This window comes from Streptopelia decaocto, assembly GCF_964273445.1.
Source record: "Streptopelia decaocto genome assembly, chromosome: 9".
Taxonomy (NCBI): Eukaryota; Metazoa; Chordata; class Aves; order Columbiformes; family Columbidae; genus Streptopelia; species Streptopelia decaocto.
This window is the reverse complement of record NC_138664.1, coordinates 21,959,257-21,977,668: the sequence shown is the minus strand read 5'-3', so window position 1 is coordinate 21,977,668 and position 18,412 is coordinate 21,959,257. Positions and strand designations below refer to the sequence as shown.

The window sequence follows — 18,412 nt, the reverse complement described above, 5'->3', positions numbered from 1 at the left end:
CACAAGTGTGATGAGGAGCAGGTGAGGGAACTGGTGGGTTCAGCTGGAGAACAGGAGGCTGAGGGGAGACCTTATTGCTGTCCACAACTACCAGAAAGGAGCTTGGAGCATGGAGGGTGTTGGTCTCTTCTCCCAAGTAGCAAGTGATAGGACAAGAGGAAATGGCCCCAAGTTATGCCAGGGGAGGTTTAGATTGGATATTAGGAAAACAATTATTCCTGGAAAGGGATGTCAGATGCCCAGGGCAGTGGTGGAGTCGCCATCCCTGGAGGGGTTTAAAAGGCATTGAGACGAGGTTCTTAGGGACATGGTTTAGTGCTAGATTTAGGTTGTGACTGGACTCAATGCTCCTGACAGTCTCTTCCAACTGAAATGGTTCTATGATTCTATGGTATCAACTGGAAAATTCTTCTATCGCATCTTCTAAGTGCTCTTCACACACCTGCCTCTTTACCTACAGTCCTGAAACTGATCTAATTAGGTGCACAAGTCTTGAATACCAGATGTAAATGACGAAAGTGACGTGGCTCTGTCAGTCTGGTCTGATACCTGCCAGTCCCAGGCAAACACCTCAGGTACGCGGGAGCCCCTCGAGGTTTGCCCTGGGTGCTTATAGTGACACCATGGAGCTCAGTGCGAAAATCTGAGCACTCCCCTCAAAACTGAAAAAAAACCCCAACCCAACAACAACAACAAGAACAAAAAACCCCCCACTCTCTTTTTCATCAGATTAAATAATTCAGTATTTCCAATAAAATATCTGTGGAAATTCTATCCTGCCAAAACATGAATTTTCAGAAAGTGTATGGACTGTGGGAGACGAAACATTGGCCTTTCCCTGTGCTTGCAGTGCCAGAACTCTGTCTATCACTACTGTATTTAATCCCCTGAACATCCAGGTGTTTCTACCCGTCCTTACTCGACCCACCACGTCTGAACTCATCTCTTCAGAAGCCTGTCTGGACATTTGCACTCTCCATTGCTCCCCAGAGGTTCTTCACCTCTCACTCTTTGCATGACCCCTGTGGGTCCCTTCCAGCTCAGGACATTCTCTGATTCTTCCTCCCTGTATCCCCTGTCCAGGTGCTGCCCCTTCTTTCCTCTCTCTCTTGCTTTATTTTTCCTTTCCCCATCTCTTTGTCCTGCTGCCCACCACAGTTGTTTTATTGCTTCAGTTCTGTCCTGCCCCCTGTTCCTTTGCCCTTTCTTTGTCACTCTGTCCCAGTCCCAGTGTATTTTTTTAAATTGTTTTCATCTCATTCCCAACTTATTACTTTTTTCTTGTTTTTTTTTTTTTTTTTTTCTTCTTTCATCCCTTTTTCCTCATCTCTCTGCCCGTGTCTTGATATCTTCTTCCATTTCTCCTGCTGCAGTGTGCAGTTTGTGTGGCACCGGGGTGAACTGACACCCTCAGTTTGGTATCTGGACCCGTGCTGGGCTTGCACATAGACTAAGCCCCAGCTCAGAGCACAAATTGCTGTTCCCAGCCCCGGCTGCCAAGCGCTGGTCCTGCTCTCTCCTCCCTGGTGCGGCCGGAGCGCACGACTGCCCTGCCTGCTCCTGCCTTGGGGAGCTGGGGTCAAAAGGAAGGACAGACCGGTGTGCGTATGGGATCTCTTAAGTGTCCTGGGGTTGCTTTGCTAATCACTCTGTGACGGTTCCTGGGCTACTCACTATCCATGTGCCCAGAGAGGCAAATGAGGCATAAAGCTACTTTCCAGTTAAGGGTTTTCACCTTACAAAAAACACAGGTGCATTTTCTCATCAGCAACAGACTGACAGATGGCAGCTGAAGCAGCATGTGCCTCTTGTGAAAACAGGTAACAACAGATGGTTCCATTCAGTCGATCCTTAATTTATTCCTGCACAAGAAAACGGTCCATTAATTTAATCTCTGGTGTCCAGGCAGGGCCTTGCTGATGTTCCTGTGTCGCAGCAAGTGTGTGCATGTCAGGCTTTCTGCAGGTTTGTGACTGAGTTTTCCATTTTCCCTACCAAGGACAATCTTGCTGTGGACTCCTGAAGTCTCCCATAAGCTGGTTGTTGAGAGAAGGCCGGGGAGCTCCAGTGAGCTCAGGGAGGACCAGGCAGCACCACAGGCAAAGCAGACGGGAACTCGACTGGGTAAACATGAATGGAATTTATTGATAGAAGAAACAGGAACGTTTCCCATATCTTTGGGCGGATCACCGTGCACCCTGAACCGGTACAGGCAGGTGTAGTCCGGGTGGCCCCAGTTGCTCAGCACTTGCAGCCTGATGTAATTCACGACCCCAGGGAGCTCATTCTGCAAGGACAAGAAGAAATGAGTCGCCTTTTCCTCTCTGGCCCGTGAGCACTGACAGAAGTGCCGCAGCGACGGCCTCGATCAGCAGCTTCCTTCCTGCTGCCCCACGGCGGCTTTTGACCGGTCGTGGTCCAGATGTTCCCTCATTGGGCCATGAGAACAGCAAAGGAAGCAGCAGCGACCAGGTGCCTCAGCAAATACTCTGGAAAGCTCTCACCTGCTTTGGGGCACAGGCTTCCACAGGCAGAAGGCCCAGTGCTGGGGTCAGTATAACGTCTCGTTGCCTTCTCCAGAAAGCCACGGAAACAGAATGGCCTCCCTGTCACTACTCACTGCCAGCACCAACAGAACCGTCAGGAAGCCCAGTATTTCTGGTCTCTACCTGGCAGACCAGCAGTCCTGCATCCTACGGGATGTGGCTGCTTGTGTGCACTTGGGGTCCAGACAGTCAAGCTGATTCCAGCTTCAACTGTGGCGCTTCTAAGCACTGAAGTTTAACCCCAAAATGAAAGAGAAGACGGCAGTGCAGCCATCACCACCAGGAAGTTAAAGCAGAAGAAAGGCAGCGTGGCACTCGCTCAAGGACAGGGCTGCCTGTACCCTTTGGCAGGGAAGCCTCTCCCCATGCAGCCGCATTTCTCCTCCTCTCCTGCAGTTCCCCTCCCTCTTTGTCCCCATACCTTCAGCTGGAAGGTCTGACTGGGATTCAGCGCCGCCAGGAAAGTGAACTGTCCCAGGAACGTTCCCTGCTCCTCGTGTTCTTCCTTGAAGCCCTACAGAAAGATGGGTGGAGAAAACAGAGCGTCTGGTGCACCATGGGAGACTGAACTTCAGCCGGTGAAGTACGGGGTTACTTCAGCTACGGAGTCCAAGGACCATGAGAAGCTGCAGGTGGGCAGCACGTCACACTTGCCCACTCAACGAGTCCGGGCTGCCTGTCAGAAAAGGAGCAGACGCTCCCAGTGAGAGGGAGGTGACCTGAGGATCACAAATGCACTGGGACTGGAAGCCAAGAAGGTTTAGGACCATGCACTGTCCAGCTCCTTTTCCCTGTGGCTCCTGGAGTAGCATCTTGCCCCAGAAGTTTCGAGTGGTACATTGAATAAAAGAGGAATACAATGGGAAGGAAGCAACTCCAAGGAGCCTGTTTGTTCTGAGAGACAGGAGGAAGCGTCAGGCCACCAGAATCTTTGACCCATCTTCACCCCCTGCTTAGCAATGCTGTACAACCGCCTGCCCCCGACTCCAGAGAAATCACTTACGTAGACAGCAAAGTCCTTGGGAGCTCCGGAGATGCTTTCTCCATGGAACGCTGTCCCTGAGACATGGGCCATGGTGACGGCTCTGGGAACGACCGGCATGGACAGCTTGATGAAGACGTGTCCCTGACTCCCTGGGAAGGGCCAGCAGTTGCCAGGATGATTGTCCGGCTGAAAGGACAAGAAACACTCAGCAGGGAGACACAGGAGGAGAGCAGGTCCATGCGGGAAGGGGGCAGGAAAAGAAGTGCTATGGGGCACTTATGGGGCATGAAGGGGGAACTTGTGGGTTGTATGGGGCACTTGGGGGTCACTAAAAGGCACTTAAGGGGCACTTATGGGTCGATAAGAGTCACTTATGGGGCTCCATGTGTCACTAGTGAGGCTCTATGGGTCTCTTATGGGGCTCTATGAGCCATTTACGGGGCACTTGGGGGTGGCTAATAGTCACTTATGGGGCACTATGAGTAACGTATGGGGCTCTATGGGGGTTCAGGGTTTGGGGTCCCTCCCGAACTCCTGGGTCCCTCCCTGAACTACCTTGGGAGTGCCCCAAGGGACCCAGGAGTTCAGGAGGGACCCAGGAATTCGGGGAGGGACAACCTGGAATTTTAAATGTAATGTTTTCTTGTTCTTAGGTAATAGGTAATAAATATGGCTGTAGATCATCCTCTGTGATCCTTCATGCCTGTTTATCTACTTCAGTATTACTGGAAATTTTTCTGTTTTGAACTCTTTTTAATGACATTTTGCAGTTTTTAGGATTCCGTACAAAACCGAGATGTTTCTGTTAACCCCACCTGTTGGATATTTGTGTGTTTTTGTTACACAAGTCTTTGGTTGAATATTCATGCAGCCCTTATGCTTGGCAAAAGGAGAGGATTAAAAGCTTTTGCTAGTTGAAATCATCACTGAAATGTCATTTCAAGTGTGGGTCTTCTGATGAGAGATGTCTGCCTTTCTGTTTGCAACAGGACAAAACTTTTGAGCCTGTTCCCAGGATTAAAAAGAGCACAGGAATTCCCAGGAGTTTCCTGATAGAGCTGAAAGATCCCAGAACAAGGGACGCGATGCTGACAAACACCGGAAAATACGCTATACCGATTATTAACGTGTAAGTACGGAATTAATTGGACTGACCTGAACGGCAGTGAGAGAAACCACACGTGAGCGTGTGAGCAGCAATGCCAGCAAGTTGCACAGCACCTGTAGTTATGGGGAAAGAAGCGTTGTCACTGTCTCGTAACCTGAAAATTCCATCTATTATCTCCCTTTGTTGAAACCCAAAGCTTGGAGAAGCTTTCCTTTGCCCATCTTCAACTTTTTGATTTTCCATCTCCCCCTCCAGGGAGAGGGAAGAAGGAAAAACCTCAATTTTTACCAGAGGACCTGCCTTCCTCCTCCTCAAACCACAACCCTGTTCCCAAGGAGTTGTTAATGTCTCTTTCGTAAAAACATAACGACCGATGCCATCATTATTCCCTGCTATGGAAACAGTTATTGCGATGAATGTGTTTGCTAATGCCAAGGATCACACCTGCTCTTCTGAAAGTAGAAATATAAGAAGGAAATATCATTTAAACTATCAGAAAAGAAATTTAAGAAATAAATATAATTTAATCCACATTGTTCTCCCTGAGAGGGTTGGTTCAGGCCTCCAGAACTCAAACCTACCTACTCATGGTTTGTGAGACGTGTTTTATTCCTTAACCTTGAGGTTGGTGACTTCTCACTGGATGAGAAGGTGGAAAAAAGACCGGTCAAAACATCCAGACACAGCCTCGTCTAATGAGACTAATTAGAACACCAGGACACAGCCCAGTCTACATCTTCAAATGTTGTAAGAACAAAATATCCAAACTCCATAGCTATTTGTTGCGTACGAGAAACTTTTTACACTATGGAACATTTAGAGCTTCATGCTCTTCATTCCAGACCATATTTACCCATTAATCATCTAAGTGTTCTTACAATTGATTAGAACCCACAAAATGTCCTTAGTTTGGCTAAAAATACTTGGATGGCTCTAATTCTCTACAGGTATCAGGACAGCGTTACTGGAATCTGAGGAACATTAATGCCCAACACGTCACCGGATGGATGTTTCTCCTGATGCTTTAGTTGCCAACAAGTTCCTGCGCCAGGTGACGCGATGACTTTTACATACGCTGTTTGTAAGAAAAGTCTGTTTGTAAAAACTATGGATTTACATCTCCTTAAGCAAGGCTGTATTGCTTAAGGCTGAATTTCCTGTTCAAACACATTATCTGTTGTTCCAGAAGGTCACAACTCTAAATTTAGAGTCAGTTTGTCCAGTTCGGGTCACAGTTTTGTTGAGCGTGATCGCCTCACATTCAAATTCAGCGTTAACACTGAAGGACTTTAAATACCAAAGTATTAAATAAAGGATTAAATACCAATCCTTAACATCTGTAATAAACAATTCTAAGAGTTAGAGATGTTTGTTCATTAAAGCTTCTTAAAAGGAAACGCTCAGGGGTTATTGTGCCACACGGGCAGCCCCTGCCCTTTGTTACGCGAGTGCCTTAAACGTTGGATCCTCTAAAGGTGGGGGGGCAGGGGCAGGTGAGGAGATCGCAGATTAACCGCCTGGCAACAGAGGACGCATGCGCAGAAAGGGCGAGTGACGCGCACCCTGCGCACGAGCCGGGGCTGTCGGCCCGATGAAAAGTCCGGAAGAAGCTTTTCCCGCGCGCCACTGGGAGCGGGGCCGCCCCGGCCGGCCCGCGCTGTCTGTGCTTATTGCGGTGAAATCCATCGGGAATACATTTCTGTTATTCAAGTTAATTTCCAGTCAAAATTTATTACAACATGGTGCTGGTGGATGGATCCAGCTCAGCACAGGGTGGGGTGCCCGACTACTCTTCCTGGACCCCCCCAAATCCTGCTGTGAACCAGCAGGTCCCAGTACAGCCCAGCACTGCTGTGCCTGCCCAGGGGGTGGCAGCCGGGGGGGGGTGCCCAGGACTGGGTGCTGGCAGTTTGGGGGAGCACCCGCCTGGCCCCAGCCCAGGGCAGCGTGTTGGCTGATCCTGGATCCCCACACCATGACACCAGCAGCAGCCACTGCGTGTGTGTCACAGGGCTGTACTTGTCCCCCTGTCTCCTGCAGGGCTGAGGACACACACACATCCCCAGGCACCTCGGAGCCCCCACCACCCCCTCCCCGGGGCATACCCACCCTGATGCCTTCATCACCCTCAGCATCCTCACCTGCACCCCCTGCTCCTGGGCACCAATTTAAGCCCAGCAGCCCCAGTGCTGGGGTGTGTTGTGCTCAGCCCTGTTCTCTGTGCCCACTTTGGGGGTTTCCTGCTTTACCCACCCCCACTTAGGTGTTTTATTTCCCCTGACAGGTGCTGGATGTGCAGTGGGACCTGCTGCTGCCATGGTCCCTTTGCTGCCCGGGGTGGGGGTGCTGGGACCACCTGCAGCCCCAGCTCGTTTGCTGTGCTGAGCACCCCCCAGGTAGGAAGCCTGTGGATTGGGGGGGGGATGACTGGCAAACCAGCCTTCCCCCCACCCCGGGGGCACCCATTCTGCCCCCCTCTCTGCGCACTGTAGGGTCTCCCCATCCCTCTTCCCCTCTGCATCCTCTCTCCAGTTCCTCTGATCCCAAATATCACAGCTCCTGTGCTTCCCCCTGCTGGTACTCACACCCCCCATGCCCCAGATTCTTTCCTGGGTCTCCCCCATTCCTCTTTACCCCCCCAAAAACCCGCACGAGCTCCATTTCCCTCTGCAGGACATTGCTCCTGCCCCTACTCAATCACCTCTATCCCCACCGAGCACCTTCAGCTCGGCTCTGGTCCCTGCGTGCTCACTCCCACCCTGTGTGACACCCCCTGCACCATCCCATCCCTTTCCCCCTCCCCATATACACCTGGATCCTCTCTGGACCCGTCTCCAAGACCCTCCCTGGGTTTCTGTGCCCCCTGCTCTGCTCCAAGCTCCTCCAGGGCCGCCCAGACCCCTCTGTCCCTTCCCCTGCTCCCTGTGCAGCAGAGCGGCCTGCGAGAGCTCGGGCAGGATGTGCTCCCCATGTCCCCCATGGATGGGACCCTGCCCCACGGTCTCACAGCGCAGAGAACCTGGAAAGAGGCTTTGCTTTCATGGCTCCGGGTCGCCCATGGCATGGCTGGGCTGGGACAAGCTCCAGCCGCCTCCTTCCCCAGGTAAGCTGGAGCTGGTCACATCGCTGTGCAGGTTTTGGCAGTCGTTCTCCTTGCTGGTGTTCTTCAGATGACCCGAATCCCAGGGCACAAAATCTTTCCCATTGATATTTCTCCCAAACAGGCACCGGTGTCAGAGCCAGCGAGCTCCGCAGTGAGAGCTGTGCTGTCCCCGCGCTGTCCTTTGTCCCTGCGTGAGCAGTGAAAGCCTGGCAACTGTGTGGGGGTGTTATTTTTCTCTGCTAAAGTGGCTGAAGCATTTCAAAGGGTTTCCCCGGGTGTGCTTGGCAGAGAGCTAAAGCCAGGCGCCTTTCCCTGGTCTCTCCATCACCCAAGACACTTCAGTTTTGCTTTTCCACCAAGCTGAGTGGTGCGGTCGATGCGCTGGAGGGAAGGGGTGGCGTCCAGAGGGACCTGGACAGGCTGGGGGCTCCATGTGAACCTCATGAAATTCAACCAGGCCAAGTGCGAGGTCCTGCACCTGGGTCAGGGCAACCCCAGTACCAGCACAGACTGGGGGAGGATGGATGGATGGATGGATGGATGGATGGATGGATGGATGGATGGATGGATGGATAGCAACCCTGTGGAGAAGGGCTGGTGGGTGACAAAAGGGACATAAGCCGGCAATGTGCACTTGCAGCCCAGAGAGCCAAGTGTCTCCTGGGCCACACCACCAGCAGGTCGAGAGAGGGGATGCTCCCCCTCTGCTCTGCTCTCCTGGGGCCCCCAGAGAACCGGGTCCAGCTCTGGGTTGTCTGGCACAAGACAGACATGGACCCCAGGGCTCTGTCCCTCTGTCACCAGCGCTGCCTCAGTCCCACCCTGCTCCCTCCAGCATTTTAGAACGATGCTAAACCCAACCTGTGGCTGGTGATGCCAACCCAGGCGATGTGTGGGTCAAAAATCACCATCACATATATTAACCCTCCTAAAACCAACATGGAAATGGCAAATGTTTGTGCCTCCTTGTGTGGAAGCAGCTCTGGCTGCCTCATCCTGCATCCCACCCTTGCAGCTCCAGGACAGAGTCCACACTGGTGGCCCTGCCTGCATCTCCTGTCCCAGAACAGCCAAAGGAGCCGCTTGTTTTGGCCTCCAACTGGCTGATTTAGCCTGGCTCCCTTTCTCCATGAAGGATAAAACCCGGTGCTGAGGCTCCGGTGTCAGTCCCAGCCCGTGCCTACCCTTCGTCGCGTTTCATTTCATGTGATTTTGATCACATCCTTGAAAACAAAAAAACCTCCAACCCACTCAATCTCAGCCCTCCCAGGGCAGAGATATTTCCGCGTGGTGAACGCTCCCATGCAAATTCTCCCGTGTCCTATTTTAGGTTTCTCGCCGGCACCGGCTGCAGACAACTGCGCTGGAGCTCCTGTCAAGCCTTTGGCAGTGGTTGCTGTGGAAGGAATAAGGGTTTCTCAGGGCAGAAGAGGAAATCTCTCCTTTCCTTCCCTGGGCTGTGCCACCCCCCACTTGCCACCTAAAGAAACCCCAATGGCATCAGCCATTTCCCTCCCCTGCATTATCCTTTATATTATTAATATTAGAGAGCACCGTGCAACCTTTCTTTTTCCAGCATTTGGAGACATGTGTGTTCCCCCGGGCAGTGGTGGAATCACCATCCCTGAAGGGGTTTAAAAGGTGTTTACACAAGGTTCTCAGGGATATGGGTCAGTGCCAGGGGTGGGTTATGGTTGGGCTCCATGATCTTGAGGGTCTTTTCCAACCAAAATGATTAATGAGTTTTTAGGGTTTATCCCAAACGATGGGAACCCCTGGTTCCAACTCTGCTCTTTTCCAAATACCTTTTAGAGGCTGAAGAGGAAGGAGACACAACACCTCAGCATATGGAGGGTCTTCCCCAAAGCTTCCCAGTGTCCCTTCTGTCTCCTCTGCACATCAGGGCAGGGCACAAGGGACAAAGTACCACCAGCACGCTCTGAAAGGTCATCATTTCTACCAGCTGAAACCTGATCTGGGTGAAGATGTCCCTGCTCATGGCAGAGGTTGGACTGGATGAGCTTTGAAGGTCCCTTCCAACCCAGACTGTTCTGTGAGTCTGATTCTGCGATTCTATGATTTTCTTCTCAGTGACCTTCAGGCTGTCAGAATACCTGGAACTGGGACATTCCCAGTTGTTGACCAACAGACTCTGGATCTTGGATTCGGTGATGTCACTGCTGAGAGGTGGGTTTCTCGGTTACCTGAGGCTTTGGCAGATGTTTGTGGACACACACCGGCCCATTGGTGCACCCAGAGCCGTCTGGGGGACAGAGGTCCCAGGAAGTTGCTGGCTCCACAGGATCAAGGGGGGAAAGCCAGCCTGCCCCCGGCTTTCCTCTGGCCAGGAACGCCGTCCCCACCCCAGCCCATCCCCACCTCTGCGAGGAGAACAGCTGGATGAGGGCCAGGGCCATGGGGCTGCCTCCAAACCCAGGTGAGTGCTCCTCAGGGTTTGACCGCCATGCGTCCTGGGTGACAGAAGTGACCTAGGACCCCCTATTGCAGGTTGACCACAGGTTTGGGAGGAATGAAAAAGATCTGCTTTATTAAACCCACTGGAGAAAGGGTACAAGGGGTGGCGGGGGAATGCAGAGCCAAATGGATGGTCTGGGCCATCCAAAACACAAGGGGTAGTGGGGGCATCCGAAGCACAAGGGGTGGTCTGGGGCATCCAAAGCTCTCGTGGAGTGACTGCTACTTCTTCTTGCTGGCTTTCTTCTTGCTTTCGATCAGCTGCTGCCCCTCCCTCTTGATGTCTTCCCGCGTGGGGACGTGTTCGTCATCTTCACCATCAGATTCAGAGGCTCCTCCAAGAGCATCCAATAGGAAGAGGCCACAGACACACCCGAGCACTGGTTATTCTTCACAACCAGGTGATTTTGAAGACAAGGGTCTCCCTCCTTGCCCCATAGCATCTTTTCTTGTTCCTTCTGTGGTTCGATGCTCACCACCCCACCGGCTGCCTTCATGCTCCCACATCCCCACCTAAAAGCACCACCCATGCTCAAAGCCTTGGAGACAGCCCCAGGGTCTGGAGAGAACTCATGGGCTGGGCTCTGCTGGGACAGTGAGAGACAGGCGAGGATGGTCAGAAATGCCAACAGGCAGAGGCAGGGACAGTCGCCATGGGACGCGTCCCCGCTATGCTCTCCTACCGTCATCACTGCTGTCTCTGTCTGTGGGTGATTTGAGTGATTTTCTTGAAGTTAATGGACATTGTATGGAACTGAACTGAACAGGCCTCTGAGGCCTATGTATTCAGCAAGAGAGCAAGAGAGCAAGAGAGCAAGAGTCGAGCAGCCTACGTGTCGTGCGTGACTTTATACAACCTTGGGTAAAACAAAAGAAAGACTGTCTAGTGAAGAAAAGAATCAGCAAGCCAGCTATAATATAGATACATTTTGTTTAATATTAGAGTTTATGTAAGAATTGTATAGTCCAATCACCTATTAGTTTGCGGCGCGTGAACAGCAGCTATTGACCAATTACAAGTAGCCTTCTGATGCATGGACAGCGCGTGGACAGGTCAAAAAGATATTTAAGGAGAGTTATAACAAGTAATGAACGGCTTCGCTTGAATTCATATTGGATTGTGTGGAGTCCGTGATTCTTCGCCCTCGCAAGTGATGACCCCGACGTGATCCGAAAGGAGAATTTACGGCGAGGGGACGACTGCTGAGAGGAACGAGCTCTGGCTGGAGCCGGCGCGGCTGGACCGTGACCGGGACACCGTCTGCGGGCTGCGTGCCTCCTGAACGATGGCTGCAGAAGCGATGGAGGAGGAATAGAGGATCCGATACCGTTGCGCAACGGACACCCAAAGAGGTGAGCAGCCGGGGGCGAGAGGAGATGGGGCAAAATATATCAAAAGAAGAAGAAGCAATACTGCGTCTCCTCTCGCATATCCTCTCTAGGAGAGGGGTGAAGTATGAGGAGAGTAACCTCAAAAGACTGTTAATTTGGTGCAGGGACAATGGATTTCCTGCTGATCCGACAGGAGCTTTTCAGATAGAGACTTGGGAAAAAGTGGGAACTGTTTTGTGGGAGGCAGTTAGTCGTGGCGAAAAAGATATTCTTGGCCTTGTAGCTGCCTGGCAACTGATAATTACTACACTGAAACAGTTAAAAGCTGAAAAGACTGTTACACAAGGCGCATTTGCTGCATTAAGCCCTATAAAAGAAGAAAAGACTGTTATGAGCCTTAGTGACTCAAAACAGGCATTTCCAGCTCAAATGCCGACTAAGTTGCAAGTTTTTGCTCGTGATCCAACACAGTATTCACTCCCAGAGGAAGTGCTGGCAGAGGAATCGTCTGCACCTCCCCTGGAAGAAGAATCATCGAAAAAACAGAATCAACATATTGAGGACATGGAAATTGATAAAAATGCACCGATCGACTCGACGGAGAAGAAATTGTTTTATCCTCCTTTGCCACCGTCTACACCGCCTACTCCTGAACCTCTGATTCATCCTGGGTTTCCTGATAAGCCTAAATGGGCCCAAGAGCTTATTTGGAAACTGGAGGGTTTGGAGAAACAACAACAGATTCAACAAGCTCATTTAGACGATCAACTGAACAGAGAAGACATGATAATCCATAGACTAGAACAGAAAATTTCTGATAAGCATTCTGGGGGGGCGGTGGGAGGTACGGGAGGTACGGGAATTGCGGGAATTGGGGGAGGTGCGGGAGCTGTGGAGGGTGCTGTGGGTGGTAATCCTACCATGAGGTGGCAGGGTGTTATAAAAAATGCATTGCTTGAAGGGGAAGTTTTACCGTCCGCGTATCCAGTGATATTGGGGGGTATAGGGAATGATGGAAAACAGAAACCTAACTATTGGGCGGCTTTTCCTTGGGAAATAATTAAGGAAGCTAGGAAATCAGTAAAAGAACATGGGTTACAGTCACCTTATACTCAAGCATTTATTGACAATATTTTTACCACTAATCTTATGACTCCTTCAGATTCACGTACGTTGATGCAAATGATACTAACACCAATTCAGCAGTTACTGTGGCGAACGCGTTGGAGTGATTTGGTACAGCAAGCAGTAGTACAAAATCTAGAAAGGGGGGATGGAGATCCATTAAAAACAGCGACAGCTGATATGCTCTTAGGTCAGGGAGACTTTGCTGATGTACAAAGACAAGCTAGATTGCTTGCACCAATATTACATCAGTCAATGAACTTAGCTAGAGAAGCATTAAAAACACTGCCTGAGGATGGAAAAGTTATACCTTCATATACTACTGTTAAACAGGGTCAAAATGAGTCCTACATGTCATTTTTAGAGCGTTTACGTGAAGTATTGGAAAGATCGCAGTTAACTGATCCGGTTCGTGAATCATTGCTTATGACTTTAGCAGTGGACAATGCTAATCCTGCTTGTAAGCGTATTTTACAGGCAATGCCAAAGAATTCGACTTTAGTTGATATGCTAGAGGCATGTTCAAGGGTGGGTACACCAGAAGAGCACGGTGGTTATATGGCTAGTGCTTTTGCAGCAGCCATAAAGCCATTAATTCAAAAGGGTAAACAGGAATCAGGACTTTTGTGTTATAATTGTGGAAAATCAGGTCACATAAAAGTGCAGTGTAAAGCAAAGCCGAGACAACTGACAAAGGAATCAAGTAGTGCTAACACTGGTGTCTGTACTCGTTGTCAAAAGTTTGGACACAGGGCTGTGGATCGCAGATCAAGATTTACTAAAGATGGTGGACCTTTGGGAAAGGGATCACTGAGCGTGGGGAGGGGCAGCGCGATGGCACAAAACAGCAACCCTCACAGGCAGGCTGTTTGGACAGCAGCGCCGCCGCCACCGCAGGGAGTGCAGGAGTGGATGTCTCAACAGCAGTAGAGACAACTCTGGTGGATTCACAGGTTTGCTGCATTCCTACTGAAATGCACAGACCTTTGGGTCGGGGGTTGAGTGCACTACTGCTGGGGAGATCTTCTACATCCAGAAAAGCAGTTTTTGTTTTACCAGGAATAATAGATGCTGATTTTACCGGAGTGATTTCTATTATGGTATGGACACTTTTTCCTCCAGTTCATATTCCAAAAGGGTCAAAAATTGGACAGTTAATTCCTTTTTTTTTGGCAGTTCCAAAAGTTCAACATAAGGAACGTGGTGAGGGAGGTTTTGGTTCTACTGGACCTCCTGAATTCTATTTGGCATTGGAAATTCAGAAGAAAAAACCTACGCAACAGGTGACATTGTCACATCCTGATGGAGGAAAACTTTGTCTGTCAATGCTTATAGACGCTGGTGCAGATGTTACTGTTGTCAGCCTAGAACAATGGCCTTCTAACTGGGAATTAGACACTCCAAGCTTACCAATCATGGGTGTGGGTGGTGTGCAAGCTACAAAAGTGAGTGCTAAGCCTATTCAGGTGATGTTAGAAGATGGCAGCCATTGCACTATACGACCCTACGCCATGCCACTTCCTATTTGTCTATTAGGAAGGGATGTTCTTAGCCAGTTAGGAGCAATAATTACAACTGGAATAAAAAATTTTTGACAGCGGTCACTGAAGGGCGACCAATCCTAAAATTAAAATGGAAAACAGAGGCTCCAGTGTGGGTTGATCAGTGGCCGCTATCAAGTGAGAAGATCGCCCGAATTAATGACTTAGTTTCAGAACAGTTACAGTTAGGACATATTCAACCTTCCACGAGTCCGTGGAACACTCCGATTTTTACAATTCCAAAAAAGAGTGGAAAATGGCGTCTTTTGCATGACCTCAGAAAGGTTAATGAAGTAATGGAGAATATGGGAACACTACAGCCTGGCTTACCATCTCCTAACATGATTCCACAAGAATGGGATGTGTTAGTAATAGATCTGAAAGATTGTTTTTTTACCATTCCGTTACATGAGGATGATTATGAAAAATTTGCTTTCTCAGTTCCATCAGTTAATAAGCAAGAGCCTATGAAAAGATATCATTGGGTTGTTTTACCTCAGGGCATGAAAAATTCACCTACTATGTGTCAGTTATATGTTGCTTGGGCATTGGCACCATTACGTGACAAACACAGAGAACTGATCATATATCATTACATGGATGATATTTTGATTACTGGAAAATCACTTCAAATTGAATTGATAGTTACAGAACTAGAAAAAGAGTTAGGAACCAGAGGTTTAAAAATTGCACCAGAAAAAATTCAACAAACACAGCCTTGGAAATATTTAGGCTGGGAAATTACTAAAGCTACAGTTCATCCGCAAAAATTGACTATCAGGACTAACATTCAGACTTTAAATGATGTTCAAAAACTTATGGGTGATTTGAACTGGATTCGTACCTGTTGTGGTATTACAAATGATGATTTACTGCCACTTGCTAAATTACTACAGGGAGGAGGTGGGGTTGATGCTCCACGTTCAGCAAATGCTGAAGTACAGCAAGCATTAGTTAACATTATGCAAAAAATTTCCACTCAGTATACATACAGATGGGATCCAGAACAAGAATTAGGATTAATGATTATTAATAATTCTGCATATCCTTTTGCTTTGATTATGCAGTGGGCAAAAGACTCTGATCCGCTCAGAATTTTGGAGTGGTTGTTTCTTTCAATTCAACCCAAACGATCAGTAGTTACCAGAATAGAAGCATTTGCACAATTGATAATAAAAGGTCGAGCTCGTATAGTAGAAATAAGTGGGAAAGAACCAGATTATGTAGTCATACCTTTGTCGTCTGAGTATTTACAATGGGCATTACAGAATTCTATAGCTTTACAGTCTGCAGTGTTAGATTACTCAGGACCAATTAGAGTGCATTATCCTCCACATAAACTTATGGGGTGGTTGCCAACATTTCAAATAGAACGAATGCCTCTTCTATCTCTGAATCCAGTAAAAGGTGTCACTGTTTTTACAGATGCAGGAGGTCGTTCACAAAAAGCTGCAATAACATGGCAGGAAGAGGGAGAATGGAAGGATTTTGTTTTAACTGATTTAGAGGGTTCAGTTCAACTCTTAGAACTACAAGCAGTAATTCAAGTCTTTAAGATGTGGCACAAACAACCTGTAAATGTAGTATGTGATTCACTTTATGTGTAGGGGTTGTACTGCGATTAGAAAGAGCAGTTTTGAAGAATATTGACACTTTACTACAGTACAGATTGTTTAAAATTTTATGGGATTTACTGAATCAGCGAACACATCGTTACTTTATCACTCATATCAGAAGTCATACAGGCATTGCTAGTAGCTTAGCTGAAGGTAATCAGCGCGCAGATAAATTAGTTGCACCTGCTTGGACGGGTCCTTCTGTTGACAGATTTGCTCAAGCTCGTCGCTCACATGATTTTTTCCATCAGTCAGCTAGCGTTTTACAGAAACAGTTTCATATTCCTGAGATTGATGCACGAAACATTGTTTTGTCCTGTGCTGATTGTCAAAATTGCTCTGGTGGGATTTCAGGAGGTGTTAATCCACGAGGCCTTGGACCTTTAGAGGTTTGGCAAATGGATGTCACACACTTTGCAGAATTTGGACGTCTCAAGTATGTTCATGTTTCGGTTGATGCTTTTTCTCATGTTATATGGGCTACTGCTCAGGCAGGAGAATCTAGCAAACATGTTCAAAAACATTTAAGGGCAGCTTTTGCGGCTCTTGGTATTCCAAAAGAAATTAAAACAGATAATGGTCCTGGCTATATTGCTCGGGCTACCGCTCAATTTTTATCCTTATGGGGAGTTACCCATACGACAGGGACACCACATCAGCCAACGGGGCAAGCTATTGTGGAACGTACACATCACACCTTGAAACAGCTGTTGCAAAAACAAAAAAAAGGGGGAGGTTGGTCTAGCACCTCAAGAGCGCTTACAAAAAGCTATATATGTTATGAACTACCTTAGGTTACCCAAGGGAGAAAAGGTTCCTCCTATGGTAACTCATGGTGCAGGTTTAACAGGAGGTTTAGAGCAAGTCAAAAAGGGACAAGCAAAAGTTTGGGTAAAAAATGGAGTTACAGGACAATGGGAAGGTCCATGGAACTTGATAACATGGGGACGGGGATATGCCTGTGTCGTTACAGGATCAGGATCGCGCTGGGTTCCGGCAAAGTGGATCAGACCCTGGCTAGAAAACACTGCTCAGAGCACAGAGGTCAGAAACAGCAACAAGACTCAAGAAGCAGAAACAGAAGTCATCTAGTGGTGAAACTGATTAGATATCTAGCATACAATTAATAACATAGAGGGGAAAATTAAGACTGGCTAGTTTTAACCTGTGGGGATAAAATAATTGCTTCTTTTATTCATACAGAGTTCAATGATGTTATGGATTTTGCAATGTATAGTAGGCATTACTCTAATAGTGCTAACCATAAGTGATGCTTTTTGGCTTCCTTCTCAGCCAAAGACTAACATTTGGATAACTTTGGCCAACATGACAGGTCAAGATTCAATCTGTTTAGCTACTGCATCTCCAAGCAATCCTTTTTCAACATGTTTAGTTGGAGTTCCACTAGATACTTGGCCTATTCCTGGAAATAAGAAGCAATTGGTTGATGGTAAAAATGTGACAGATAATTGGGACATCTGGGTTGTAGACCTACCACAAGGAGGTTTGGAACCTCAAGAAATTGAGTTACTAGGATCAGTAAAAATGGATTTTTGTCTGTATTTCAGTTATTCAGGGAAAAACATCTCTCTTGTGCAAGAGGTAAATGCTTCATCATCTGTATATCACAATCAGACTTTTTGGTGTAATTACACCAGTTCAAATGTATCCAGAGCTACCAATATTCCTTTGAAATTACCTCCAGGAATTTTTCTAATTTGTGGAGATAGGGCTTGGCAAGGAATTCCTTCCTACATAAAAGGAGGACCATGTTCTTTAGGGAGATTGACTCTATTGACTCCAAACACATCAAGCATTCTAATGCATAAAAGAGGAAAAAGAAGCATTCATGCCTATAATAAAGATTGTAAAGATAATATACAATTTTGGGGAAAAGGTGAAACTATAGCATCTTCTATTTTTGCACCTGGAGTTGCAGCAGCACAGGCTTTGACTACACTTAACAAATTAGGATGCTGGTTAGCAAAACAGACTAACGCTACTTCTTTAGCATTATCTGGACTTTTAGCAGATACAGATTCAATCAGGCATGCTACGCTTCAAAATCGTGCTGCCATAGATTTTTTGTTGTTAGCGCAAGGACATGGTTGTGAAGACTTTGATGGGATGTGTTGCATGAATTTGTCTGATCATTCTGAATCAATTCACAAAGCAATTAGGAGGATAGATGACATGACCAAGAAGTTGACCTACGAGGATTGGGGTATAGACAAGTGGTTAAATGGTTGGGGTATTACAGGATGGATTAAGGATCTACTGAAAAACGGTCTGATCATATTGATAATTGTTTTAGTAATGTTAATGTTTATTCCTTGTATCTTACAATGTGTACAACGAACTGTAGAAAAATCCATGAAAGGTCTATGGTTGGCTCAGAAACAAAAAGGGGGAATTGTGGGTGATTTGAGTGATTTTCTTGAAGTTAATGGACATTGTATGGAACTGAACTGAACAGGCCTCTGAGGCCTATGTATTCAGCAAGAGAGCAAGAGAGCAAGAGAGCAAGAGTCGAGCAGCCTACGTGTCGTGCGTGACTTTATACAACCTTGGGTAAAACAAA

General features: G+C 47.9%; 1 protein-coding gene across 1 annotated transcript; it reads right to left on the bottom strand.

Annotated features, from left to right (window-relative positions):
- Window positions 1-1,721: 1,721 nt before the first annotated feature.
- Window positions 1,722-10,906, bottom strand: LOC309443855 (SUN domain-containing protein 3-like; the record flags this gene model as incomplete). Its single annotated transcript, XM_082061127.1, has 5 exons — window positions 1,722-1,735; window positions 1,996-2,287; window positions 2,968-3,060; window positions 3,550-3,717; window positions 10,901-10,906. 5 exons carry the CDS (start codon window positions 10,904-10,906, stop codon window positions 1,722-1,724), a joined length of 573 nt encoding a protein of 190 aa, XP_081917253.1.
- Window positions 10,907-18,412: the final 7,506 nt, after the last annotated feature.